At 42.8% G+C, this 14,659-nt stretch overlaps 1 protein-coding gene across 1 annotated transcript in view; it reads right to left on the bottom strand.

Annotated features, from left to right (window-relative positions):
- Positions 1 to 3,701: 3,701 nt before the first annotated feature.
- Positions 3,702 to 14,659, bottom strand: part of RHCG (Rh family C glycoprotein) — a 181,573-nt gene continuing 170,615 nt past the window's right edge. The window contains exon 10 of the mRNA XM_089684293.1: positions 3,702 to 8,164. Within this exon, the coding sequence (XP_089540419.1) occupies positions 8,066 to 8,164 (99 nt within the window). The 3' untranslated portion in view covers positions 3,702 to 8,065. The remainder of the gene's footprint in view (positions 8,165 to 14,659) is intronic.

Here is a 14,659-nt window from a genome sequence, read left to right as displayed (position 1 = left end):
ATCATCTGGATAAGGCATCTGCACTGGCATTTTTGGAACCGGGCCGGAAGGTAATGTCGAAATTAAATCTGGCAAAGAAGAGGGCCTATCGTGCTTGTCTGGGGTTCAAACACCAGGTGGACTGGAGATATTGGACGGCCCCCACTCCCAAAGATGAAGCATCTACCTTCAAGAAAAAAGGCTGAAAAATGTTCAGACGTATGAGAATCGATGCAGAGAGAAAGGTGGATTTTAGTTTGTAGAATGCATCGACTGCCTCAGGAGGCCAGGTTCTGGCGTTGGAACCCTTTCGAGTCAAAAAAGTGATTGAGGCCACCAGCGAATAATAGTCAGGAATGAACTGGCGATAGAAGTTGGTGAAACCCAAGAAGAGCTGTGTGGCTTTCAACCCAGAGGGACATATGGCATCAGCACACTCAAGACCTATCCAGACATACTGTGAGTGCTCCCAGTCAGGTGGCTTCCCCCTGGGCTGTTTGTAACGTTGAATTTTCTCTCCAATACAAGTTTCAGACTCTGTAATCACTGCTGCCACACCACACTGCACCCGCCCACATACATGCTGGGCATTTAGCCCCAGTGCACCAGGCTCCAGGGTATAGATGTAGGTAGAAGGGACAGGTACACTATCCAGCTAGCAGCTGGATGGCACTGGATGGTGCACCTGGCTGTAATTACATTTAGGATAGTATGCAACCAGGGACAAATTATTGAAACGTAGACTGTTTGTGTTCCAAGTATGTGTCCATTGGGGCATATTGCCTTAAACATAAGTTCTGCTAGGTGCACCATCCAGCCACAGCAGTTTTCAGGTTCTCATAGAGTTTGATTGTCCGCAGGCAGTGAGGCTGGAAATTGCACCTGTGCCCCCACCTAAACCCCAGAGTCTCATGCACCAGGGCTAAACACCCAATGTGCATGGACCCTTAGTGTTTTGGAGTTGGGTTGTGGGAGGCCAATTAGCATGTAGTGTGGGGTTTTAGGTGGCCAATTGGCCTGAAATGTGTAAAAGTGGATGGGTGTCAGAAGACACTCAGAGGCTATGCACACTCTGTGTTTCCTGAATCCATTCATCTGCAGTGTGCACAGTGTAGGGAACGGGTGCTGCTGACAGTGCTACTCATGCTGCTGTGTGGGGTCACTGTGTGCCCAGTGATACAGTTGCAAGAAAAAGTATGTGAACCCCTTGGGATTATGTAGAGTTTTGCATGAATTGGGCATAAAATGTGCTCTGAACATCATCTAAGTCACAACAACAGAAGATCATAGTCTGCTGAACATAATACTACACAAACATTAGATGTTGCCATGGTTTAATTGCACATAACATGTAAACATTCACAGTGCAGGGAGGAAAAAGTATGTGAGGCCCTAGCTTAATGACTTCCCCAGAGCTAATTGGAGCCAGGAGTGAGCAAACCTTGACTCCAATCAGTGTGATGATATTGGATGTGTTGCTGACAGCTGTCCTGCCCTTAAAACACACCTGTTTCGGGTTTACTGGTTTCAAGAAGCACTGTCTGATGTGAACCATGCCTCGCAGAAAAGAGCTCTCAGAAGACCTACGATCAAGAATTGTTGACTTGCATGAAGCTGGAAAGGGTTACAAAAGTATCTCCAAAAGCCTTGATGTTCATGTGTCCACGGTAAGACAGACTGTCTACAAATGGAGAAAGTTTAGCACTGTTACTACTCTCCCTAGGCGTGGTCATCCTGTAAAAATGCCTGCAAGAGCACAATGCAGAATGCTGCATGAGGTAAAGAAGAATCCCAGAGTGTCAGCTAAAGACCTACAGAAATCTCTGGCACATGCTAACATTTTTGTTGACACATCTACAATAAGGAAAACATTAAACAAGAATGGAGTACATGGGAGGACACCACGGAGGAAGCCATTGCTGTCCAAAAAGAATATTGCAGCACGTTTGAAGTTTGCAAAAGAGCACCTGGATGTTCCACAGCACTACTGGCAAAATATACTGTGGACAGATGAAACCAAGATTGAGTTGTTTGTGAAGAACACACAACATTATGTGTGGAGAAAAAAAGGCACAGCACACCAACATCAAAGCCTCATCCCCACTGTAAAACATGGCGGAGGGAGCATCATGGTTTGGGGCTGCTTTGCTGCCTCAGGGCCTGGACGGATTGTTGTCATTGATGGAAAAATGAATTCCAGAGTTTATCAAGACATTTTGCAGGAAAACGTACGACCATCTGTCCACCAACTGAAGCTCCGCTGAGGATGGGTAATGCAACAGGACAATGACCCAAAGCATACAAGTAATTCAACAAAACAATGGCTGCAACAGCACAGAATACGCCTTCTGGAGTGGCCCAGTCAGAGTCCTGACCTCAACCCGATTGAAATGCTGTGGCATGACCTTAAGAGAGCGATTCACACCAGACATCCCAAGAATATTGCTACACTGAAACAGTTTTGTGAAGAGGAGTGGTCCAGAATTACTCCAGATCGTTGTGCAGGTCTGATCTGCAACTACAGGAAACGTTTGGTTGAGGTTATTGCTGCCAAAGGAGGGTCAAACAGTTATTAAGTCCAAAGGTTCACATACTTTTTCCTCCCTGCACTGTGAATGTTTACATGTTATGTGCAATTAAACCATGGCAACATCTAATGTTTGTGTAGTATTATGTTCAGCAGACTGTGTTCTTCTATTGTTGTGACTTAGATGACGTTCAGAGCACATTTTATGCCCAATTCATGCAAAACTCCACGTAATCCCAAGGGGTTCACATACTTTTTCTTGCAACTGTAAGTGTCTGACTTCAACACTGCATAGCAGGCCGGGTATATAGAATATCATTCTTTCCCACTGTTTAGCTCAGTATTCTGAGGGCTGGTAGTCATGGGTGGAGTAAATTGGGGGGCACTGTGTGTGGGAGGGGTATACATGGTAGAGAGGAGGATTATTGGCGCTGTGTGGTGTACTGGTGAAAGTGGAGAACTTTGGCCTTTTCTGTGTCCCCACCACCAAGCTGGAGAACTGTTTTCAGCTACCTATCTGCACTGAGCAAATAACATATTACTTTCAAATGCCCAACTTCTAGGAGCAAATACCACACATATACCCCTTTATCCCCCCCCATCCACCATTTTGCCCCTGATTTCAACCACAACCATCTTTCATCTCCATCTTCACTCCCCCCCTTCAACTTCTTCAGACACCTGACTGGGAAAACTCACAGTTCTGCATGGCAATGTAAAGTGGAGCTGATGCATTCACGGAGTCTGTCTCAGACAGTGGAATGCGGCCTTGTCCAACTGGGAGGACTCTGGGATATCATGTCCTATCCCGACTCATCTGAAACCTTTCCCTACCGCTATTCACTTTCCCTGACAGACAGGTATCCTGTCCCTACCCTGTCCACTCGCAAAAATGTGTGCCAAGCCTGTCCACTCGCAAAAATGTGTGCCAAGCCTGGGAACCAGGATCTTAAATAGACTCTGCCTGACACAAGATGGCCGTCAGAGTCTCATGGGACAGTGACATCTAACCGGATCTTCTCCCAGAGACCTAGGAAACCATAGAGGAGTAAGTTCCTTCTAAATTCCCCTCTCTCTGCAGTACCACTGCAGTTCGAGCGCCACCTGCAGCAGAGAAAAGGGGTTGCACCTGCCTACAAGGAGCTACAACAGATGTCACGGTACTCAGCAGAACAGAAAGGCCAGTGTCCAATGATGTTTTCTAAATATTTTATTGCCAAATGTGTTTTCAGTGCAATTGGAGTTTATCACTGTATTCTCTACAAGATTTGCTGGGTTGCTGCACTTTAATTACAGACATGACATTTTTGCTAACACATTAACAATTTACTAATTATTCACACTTTGTTGACTGTGTTCCTGTCTTTATTATGAAAAGTCTTCCCCTATGTACAGTATAGAAAAATAAAAATGTACAATAGGTTAACAATATTTCTCTTGTAGAATGAAGACTTTTCAAAATGAATGTCCCATGCCTAATTGAAGTCCATTTTCTGCCTACAATGGCTTGTTAGATAAACAGCAAAAAAGTTCTTCCTGGGAAAAAAGTAGTTTTTTCGGCAAATGTTGGCAGCTCTGAAGATGGCAAAAGATGGCAGATCCCTTTTTCTGGTGTCTATTACAACGGGTGTACTGGACTTCACAAGTGTTTTCTTAGACTCAGACTCGTATATATCTTATAGTAGAACTAAACTCTCAGATAATTGCTGGAGGTGAGGCTTTATGGTAGAAGAGACGTCTCCTGTGCACACTATCTGTGGTGCTAGCGGTGCATGTGCAGTGCAGTGCACACTCCTTGCCAACTCGATCTAGATGTCCAGAATGGAATCGGGCGGCAGGATAATGGAACTCCAGCATACATGCCCAGGAGTTACATCTCCACTGGCTGCTTAAAGTCTAACTCCAGGTTTCATTTACTTTTAACCACTCGCCCTCCTGAGGATTTACCCCCTTCCTGACCAGGCCATTTTTTGTGCTATGGCGCCTCGTTACTCTAACTGACAATTGCGCGGTTATGCAACGCTGCACCCAAATTACATTTACGTCCTTTTTTTCCCACAAATGGAGTTTTCATTCGGTGGTATTTGATTGCCTGTTTTTTTATTTTTTGTGCTATACATAAAAAAAGACTGACAATTTTGAAAAAAAAACCTATATTTTTGTCCAGTAAAAATAAATTTAGGCCAAAATGTATTCTGCTCCATGTCTTTGCTAAAAAAAAAATCCTAATACATGTAAATGAATTGGTTTACATGAAAGTTATAGCATTTACAAACGGCGGTATATATACTGGAATTTATTTATTTTTACTAGTAATGGTGACGATCAGCGACTTATAGTGGGACTGCAGCGGGCATTCTGACACTGGGGGGAACTGACTTGGTGTCACTGACATCCCCAGTGACACCAATACAGTGGTCAGTGCTAATAAAAAGCACTGACACTGTACTAATGACACTGGGCAGGAAGGAGTTAACATCTGGGGCGATCAAAGAGTTAACTGTGTGCTGTTTTACTATGTGGGCTTTGTGTCTGTTTCACTGTAAGCACACTGCTTTTTATGGCTCTGCTATTTAGAGCCATACAAAGTAGTGTGCAGGAGCTGACAGGGGAGAGATCTGTATTGTTTACATACAGGTCTCTCCCCCATCAGAAATCTTTGGAGATCGCCGGGTGCCTGCGGGGAATCACCGGGCAGGACCCGCTGATTGACAGCCGAGGCCATGAATGGCGGCCTGGGTAGGGCACGCCTGCAACTGCAAAATCACGTATATATACATTATTTTGTGCACCTGTGCCGCCTTGTAACAGTATTTCTGCTATAGGGTGGTGTGGAACTGGTTAAATAGGTTATTTGAACCCAGCTGCTCCAAAAGAACCATTTCCTTCACTCTGCACCCACTAGCATTGTATTGTGCACAGCATTGTACAAATTGTATATAGCCTACGCTACATATAGTATACAGTTCTGTGCTCTAGCAGCAGTGGGAGATTTCCTGTCCTGTTCCTGGAACAAAATCAAGTCAGGGTGATGGCTGCTCAGTCATTCTCAGGCAACTTTATTTTTATGAATGAATACAAGGCTTCCTCGGATTGGCTGAGGTGGACAGCGTGGCAGCATCCACCCGCTTCTCCACTTCACCCATTCATAAAATACAAAGCCTCCTGTGAATGGCTGAGCAGCACTCAGCCTGACTTGATTTTGTTCCAGGAATGGGATAGGAAGTTCCTGTACCACTGGCGAAAACAGTGCTGTATACTGTATGTAGGTGATGCTACCAGTGCCGGGACAAGGTTATCCAGTGGCCAGGGAAAAGATGCCAAACTATGCCCTCCGTTCATAATATGTAAACTTAGAGGATCCCCTCCTCCTGGCTCTCTCCTCGCTGCTCCCAGTGCTGGGCAGACATCACTGTCACTAATCCTGTGACCTTTTAATAGAGGGAACCCATCCCTGCAAAAAAACATTGGGCCCAGGGCAGCTTCCCCTCCTGCCCACCCCTTGCCAGGCCCTGGATGCTACATACATTTTATACACCGCTGTTAGTGAAGGAAATAGTTTGGACTAGCTTGGTCCAAACAAACTATTTAAAGATAAATGAAACCCAGAGTTAGGCTTTAATGTTCAAAGAAGGAAGGTGCCGAATCTGGATGATGTGATGGAGAGGGTGGCAGTGGCAGTAGATGAAGCTGTGACCATAAGTGTGAATCTGGATCAGAGCAGATCAAAAAGTAAGCCAGCCATAATGTACAAGTATGTTATGTGTGATTTCCATTAGATCCGCCAACAGCTATGTAGTGCAAGAGCCTGCCTGATTGAGGAATTGATTGGGTTATTTAGGTTGGTCTTCGTATTGGAGGACTTACAGTACAGTCAGATTGTAATGTGTATGGTGAGATTTAGATACAGAAAATTCTAGCAGTTTCACAAAAACAGTCAATGCAATCCACCAACCACAGTGTATGACCCTTTGATTGTGTTTGTGGGAGTTTTCTTTTTGTTGTGCAGGCAGACAAGTGTTGGAGGCAATACAGAATGGAAGAAAGCACATGGACAGATAGATCAGCATTACTTCTCAGTAAATAGCAGCTTTTCTCCTCTTTCTAATAAGACCACGCCCTGGAGTATTGGTCTCCAAACTGTGGACTGGGGGCCAGATGCAGCCATTTGCTTCCTTTATCTGGCCCTTGGGGCACTATGCCTCCCACTGACACCATTGATGAGGTACTATGCCTCCCACTGACACCAATGATCTGGCACTATTGCTATCACTAATACCAACAATAGGCACTATTCCTCCCACTGAATCCAATGATGGGGCACTATTCCTCCCACTAATACCAATGATGGGGCACTAATACTCCCACTCATACCAATGATGGGGCACTATTCCTCCCACTCATACCAATGATGGGGCACTATTCCTCCCACTCATACCAATGATGGGGCACTATTCCTCCCACTGAATCCAATGATGGGGCATTATTCCTCCCACTGACACCAATGATGGGGCACTATTCCTCCCACTGATACCAATGATGGGGCACTATTCATCCCACTCATACCAACAAGGGGGCACTATTCCTCTCACTGAAACCAATGATGGGGTACTATTTTCCCACTAATAACAACAATGGGGCACTACACCACCAACTAGAACCAATGATGGGGCACTATTCCTCCCACTCATACCAATGATGGGGCACTATTCCTCCCACTCATACCAATGATGGGGCACTATTCCTCCCACTGAATCCAATGATGGGGCAATATTCCTCCCACTGACACCAATGATGGGGCACGATTCCTCCCACTGATACCAATGATGGGGCACTATTCCTCCCACTGATACCAATGATGGGGCACTATTCATCCCACTCATACCAACAAGGGGGCACTATTCCTCTCACTGAAACCAATGATGGGGTACTATTTTTCCCACTAATAACAACAATGGGGCACTACACCACCAACTAGAACCAATGATGGGGCACTATTCCTCCAACTGAAACCAATGATGGACCACTAATCCTCCGACTGACACCCATGATGGGCAATACCAATGATGGGGCACTATTCCTACCGATGAGACCAACGGTGGGGCATTATTCCTCCTTCTAATACAACAATGGGGCACTATTCCTTCATCTACAACCACTGATGGGAAACTATTCCTTCCACTCAACCAATGGTGAGGCTTGGTTTACTTCCACTGATGCCAGAGCATTTTCCACTCCCAATGGCCATAGTCCAGCCCCCGTAAATTCTCAAGGACAGTAATCTGGATCTATGTTTAGAAAGTTTGGAGACCTTTGCCCAAGAGCAAACTAAACAATCATCAGTTTTTCGCTGTATTAATATTTACAACAATCATTTTTTTAGTGCACAGTATTTACATTTGATTTGATTTCCTTTGATCAAATAAGGCATCTATTTAAGTTTCTAAGAAAAAGGTCAATCAAGACACACACAGTACAAAATTACAAAAAACATCAAACACAATAACACAACGGTGAGCACAGGCTTTGTTGCCAGGACTCAGTGATCTAGGCTTTGTTCTAGTCTACGTGTTTATCAATTTCCTTCATAGGTTCAGGTAGATGGGTGATGTAGTCTTTGGCAGGCTCTGCATACTCAGGATCATCCCCTCCAGGAAGCTGGAAAGCAAGAAAAAGGAATTCATCTACATGGCCATCACCAGTTATTGAAGAGGCAGATACTATATCCATATGTGTAGGAAATTAAAGAGAGCCAGTACATTTTTCAGGACATATAAAAAAAAAGTCTACCTCTGTCTATTTTCATAAGATTTTTGAAGACAGAAGGCTGAATGAAGACACTGTTACTGTGGATCCACATCTCACTAGATTTTTCAACCATTTCTTCCCCTGATACCAATGATGGGGCACTATTCCTCCCACTGATACCAATGATGGGGCACTATTCCTCCCACTGATACCAATGATGGGACACTATTCATTCCACTGATACCAATGATGGGGCACTAGGCACTGCTGCCATTTGAGGATTTGTGTTTGAGCACTAGAAGTGGAGATCACTGTTCTATCACAAGTTACACTTGCATGGACTTTATTTATTTATTTATTTATTTATATATATATGATGTATGCTTTATACATATATATATGATTTGTATATGCATTTTTAAAAAAAAGGTTTTTTGTATACACTTATTCACTTCAATTATTGCACTTTTTATTTAAATAGTGAAGGAGGATAAGGATACCTCTGTGGAGTTATATCATCATTTGTCACTGTTGTGTTTATCACTGATAAATTAGGAATTCAGTTTGGTTGGTTTAATACTACTTCTAATTAATATTGGTTGATAATATTCCAGCGTTTACAAGGAATATTAACGTTTAGCACTTTATTCACTGATGGCACCTTAATATATGTAGTTTTATATGTTTATTTATTAAGCGCTTCACTATTTTTTGTATATAATGATGGGGCACTATTCCTCCCACTGACACCAATGATGGGGCACTATTCCTCCCACTGATACCAATGATGGAACACTATTCATTCCACTGATACCAATGATGGGGCACTATTCCTCCCACTGACACCAATGATGGGGCACTATTCCTCCCACTGACACCAATGATGGGGCACTATTCCTCCCACTGATACCAATGATGGGACACTATTCATTCCACTGATACCAATGATGGGGCACTATTCCTCTCCCTGACACCAATGATGGGGCACTATTCCTCCCACTGATACCAATGATGGGACACTATTCCTCTCCCTGACACCAATGATGGGGCACTATTCCTCCCACTGATACCAATGATGGGACACTATTCATTCCACTGATACCAATGATGGGGCACTATTCCTCTCCCTGACACCAATGATGGGGCACTATTCCTCCCACTGATACCAATGATGGGACACTATTCCTCTCCCTGACACCAATGATGGGGCACTATTCCTCCCACTGATACCAATGATGGGACACTATTCCTCCCACTGACACCAATGATGGGGCACTATTCCTCCCACTGACACCAATGATGGGACACTATTCCTCCCACTGACACCAATGATGGAGCACTATTCCTCCCACTCACACCAATGATGGGGCACTATTCCTCCCACTGACACCAATGATGGGGCACTATTCCTCTCACTGACACCAATGATGGGGCACTATTCCTCCCACTGACACCAATGATGGGGCACTATTCCTCCCACTGACACCAATGATGGGGCACTATTCCTCTCACGGACACCAATGATGGGGCACTATTCCTCCCAACGATACCAATGATGAGACACTATTCCTCCCACCGATACCAATGATGGGGCACTATTCCTCCCACTGATACCAATGATGAAACACTATTCCTCCCACTGACACCAATGGTGGGACACTATTCCTCCCACTGACACCAATGGTGGGACACTATTCCTCCCACTGACACCAATGGTGGGGCACTATTCCTCCCACTGATACCAATGATGGGGCATTATTCCTCCCTCTGATACCAATGATGGGGCACTATTCCTCCCACTGACACCAATGATGGGACACTATTCCTCTCACTGATACCATTGATGGGGCACTATTCCTCCCACTGATACCAATGATGGGGCACTATTCCTCCCACTGATACCAATGATGGGGCACTATTCCTCCCACTGATACCAATGATGGGGCACTATTTCTCCCGCTGATACCAATGATGGGGCACTATTCCTCCCGCCGATACCAATGATGGGGCACTATTCCTCCCGCTGATACCAATGATGGGGCACTATTCCTCCCACTGATACCAATGATGGGGCACTATTCCTCCCGCTGATACCAATGATGGGGCACTATTCCTTCCACCGATACCAATGATGGGGCACTATTCCTCCCGCTGATACCAATGATGGGACACTATTCCTTCCACCGATACCAATGATGGGGCACTATTCCTTCCACTGATACCAATGATGGGGCATAATTCCTCCCTCTGATACCAATGATGGGGCACTATTCCTCCCACTGACACCAATGATGGGACACTATTCCTCCCACTGATACCATTGATGGGGCACTATTCCTCCCACTGACACCAATGACGGGGCACTATTCCTCCCACTGATACCAATGATAGGGCACTATTCCTCCCGCCGATACCAATGATAGGGCACTATTCCTCCCACTGATACCAATGATAGGGCACTATTCCTCCCACTGGTACTAAAGAAGAGGATTTTCTCCCACTGACACCAACAATGAGGCACTATTCCTCTCACTAAAACCAGTGATGGGGCGAGTTTCTTTTATTTTCTTATAAGGAATATACATATTCAAGGTCAAATGTGACATAATAGATCTTACAATATGCAAAAATTGCCTTTGTATTAATTGGTTATAGTGTGTTATTACAAACACTTATACAACATCATACAAAAATGTAAAGAGACAATCATTTACACAAATAAATATAAATCCAAATCAGAATTCAGTCCCCTAGGCTGTAAGGTATCTCAGTAATCTATCCACTGTACCTCACTTTTTCTTAGAACCAATTCACGATTCCCACCCCTTCTATTTTTGTCCATTCTATAACAATAAATTTTAATTATGAAACTGCATGACATTGTTCAACCAAATGCCTTGTAAGTGGTAATTGTGTCAACTTGTCTACAATCAAGTATTTATTGAAATTATTGGAGATTGTACTAATTATTTTTATGTTCAAAGAGTCTCATTTTTTACAGCTTGGATTTATATGTATTTGTGTCAGAAACAATTGAGTACTGTCCGTGATACTTTTTTTATTTGCACTAACATACAATTTTGAGGACAAGCTTTCGGGGTATGTCCCCTTCTTCAAAGTCCAAACAGTACTATTACAAATCACAAAGTTTAAGCAGATTTGTGTAAATGACTGTCTCTTGAAATGTTTATATGATGTTGAAAAGTTGTTTGTAATTATTTATACCTTAATACCCCAGTGGTTATTTTTATGGTTCACACTACATGCATTTCAGTTGCTTTTTTTCTGCATCCAAAACGCACAGCAAGTCGGTTATGTAGTTGTCAATATCATAGTTCACATATTTATGTTTGTTTTTATAATAGGTTTGCACTGGGATGTATATGAAGTGAAGTCGGGGATTGTGCCTATGACTCTAACCACTTCCTTGCCATTTGATGAATTGAATATGTTGTCATGATATCATCTTGATTCATTTGTAAAATTAATTAACTGATTCCAAATGTTATAAGATATATTTAAATAGTTATACGTGACTTGTGATTTGATTGTTTTCAGATCTGAGGACGGGCATGACCATGTTAGCCCAAAACTGTTATGCTATGGAATTCTACTAACAATGTTTTGTGGAATTTTTGCGTTCTAAAGAAACTGTTTGTGCAGCAATCCTTTTGAACAATAATTCAGCATATACAGGGAAACTAAAATGAATGAAGTTTATCAAACTTGTTGCCATATTTGGCATTTATGTTAGCGATGTTTGCATGCCAAGTGTTACTGCTCAGGCTCAATAAGTGGTCAGGTCATTGCATTTTATTTCTTGGTGGTATTATGTGTCATTTATGCTGTACTGCCATCTAGCGGCAAAGAGAAGATTTGTATTTTTTTTTCCTACTTGCATGGAAGTTACATACAGGAGTATCTCGGTTTACAAATTTAATTCGTTCTTAAGGACTTTTCATATTGCAAAAAATTTGCAAACCAATGGTTTCCCATAGGAATGCATTAAAACTAATTAATCCGTTCCGGAGGTCAGAAAAAAGTAAAAAAAAAGTCTTTATTTGTTCAAAACTCTTTATAATGTGCACTTTAAAGGCATAAATACTGTGCAGGGACATGATTAAAAATTAATTCTTAAATGCACTGAAAACTAATTAATCCGTTCCGGAGATTAGAAAAAAGTCCGAAAAAGTCTTATCTGTTCAAAACTCTTTATAAAGTGCACTTTAAAGGCATAAATACTGTACAGGAACATGATTAAAAATGAATTTGTAAATGCACTGAAAACCAATTAATCCGTTCTGGAGGTCAGAAAAAAGTCAAAAAAAGTTTTATCTGTTCAAAACTCTTTATAAGGTTCACTTTAAAAGAATAAAATACTGTACAGGGACATGATTAAAAATTAATTCGGAAATGCATTGAAAACCAATGAATCCGTTCCGGAGGTCAGAAAAAAGTTTAAAAAAAAGTCTTATCTGTTCGAAGCTCTTTATAAAGTGCACTTTAAAGGCATAAATACTGTACAGGGACATGATTAAAAAAAAATTTGTAAATGCATTGAAAACCAATTAATCTGTTCAACTTGCGAAAAAAATTCGTAAAACCAAGCCATTATTTTCAATGGATTTTCATTCATAAAACGAAAATTATGTTAACCGATGTGTTCGTAAATCGAGGCATGCCTGTAGTTACATAGTTAGTCTGGCTGAAAAAAGACAAAAGTCCATCCAGTTCAACCATTAAAAAAAACAAGTTATAATCCTACACCCACAGTTGATCCAGAGGAAGGCAAAAACCCAGCAAAGCACGATCCAATTTGCTCCTGCAGGGGAAAAAATTCCTTCCTGATCCCCCGAGAAGCAATCGGATATTCCCTGAATCAACTTTACCTATAAATGTTAGTTCACTATTACCTTACTAATCAATAAATGAGGAGGCTTTTATAAAGGATTGAATGGCTGTGTATGACACTTTTTGGTGTTTTTTTTTTTGTTCTCTTAGGGCCAGTTCACACTACATGGGTTTCAGTTGCTTTTTTTCTGCATCCAAAATGCACAGAAAGTAGGTTATATGGTTGTCAATGTCAAAGTTCACATCAGTGCTTGCAGTTCCAGTGCGTTTCGGTTGCAGAAAAAAAAAAGTAGAACATGCTGCATTTTTATGCATAGAACTGTACTGTAACGCGGTCAAACGCATCAAAAACGCACTGGAACACACTGAAATGCAGCAAAAATGCATTGGAACGCACATGCCCCTATTTACATTGAAGAAAAAGAGAGGGGAAAAATGAACTGGAATGCCTAAAAAACGTACTGGAACGCGTCAAAAACGCATAAAAAAGCACCGGAATGCATCAAAAACGCACATGCAGAAAAGCATCTGGAATGCATCTGGACTGCGTTTCTATAGCCCTTAGGGCTAGTTCACACTAGCAGTTCAGTGCACCTTTTTCTGCATCAAAAATGAATGCACAGTGTTTTCCATATATTCCAATGGCCCTAGTTCACACTAGTGCAGTCAGTTCCAGTCAGTTTCTGGTGCAGAAAAAAAAGTAGAACATGCTGCATTTTTTCTACACTGAACCATACTGGAACATAGCAAACTGCATCAAAACTGCACCGGAACTGCGTGTGGTGTGAACTGTAAGCAAAAACGTATCCGGAATGCATTTTTGTAGTGTGAACTGGCCCTTAGGGCTCATTCACACTAGCATGGCTTTCTAAAGAGAGGTCCATGTGGGGATCGCTCTTCAGAGAGCATTTGGCAGGCAGTGAGGAGGCACTGCATCACCTCTTTACTGCTTGCTTTAACCCCTTAATTGCTGCACTAGAAAGGCAGGGGGGATTCTGTTACACAGAAGTTAGATGTCCACTGTCAGGTCCATATCCCCACTATGGGTGGAGGGTAAGGAGAAAGTGAAGGGGGGAGGGTAAAAAAAGACTGCTATGTCCAGGAGAAGATTCACGGGGTCACCCGGACGGTTAGTACTTCAAGGCAGCCTTCAGAGTAGAGCAGAAGCGAGTCTCCAAAGTCACATGTGAAAAAAAGATGGAGAAGGTGCCACTGAGTGCAGACCGTTAATATTTTATTACAAGCAATACTGTGAATTTGCACTCACATTGTGATGAATAAATACAGGCACATCTGGAGTCCAATAAAATCCTCCGGGAGCGATTGGCATCTGCTGAGGGTCAGGGCAACCAATTACTGGGTCCAGGGGCCGGCTGACAGATGGAGTGGAACCGGAAAGCCGCTGTAGTGTGCGGTGGAAGGCAGCGTACAACGTAACCGTGTCACCGGAAGTGACACGATGACGTCTCGGAGCATACGCCTCATCCGAAATTTGCACAACGTGAGTGCAAATTCACAGTATTGTTTGTAATAAAGTGATAACGGTCTGCACTC

Source organism: Staurois parvus, unplaced genomic scaffold, assembly GCF_062004578.1.
Source record: "Staurois parvus isolate SC_StPar_1 unplaced genomic scaffold, SC_StPar_1.0 ptg000342l, whole genome shotgun sequence".
Lineage (NCBI taxonomy): Eukaryota > Metazoa > Chordata > Amphibia > Anura > Ranidae > Staurois > Staurois parvus.
Note: the sequence above shows the minus strand (reverse complement) of the source record. Positions and strands in the feature narration are given on the sequence as shown.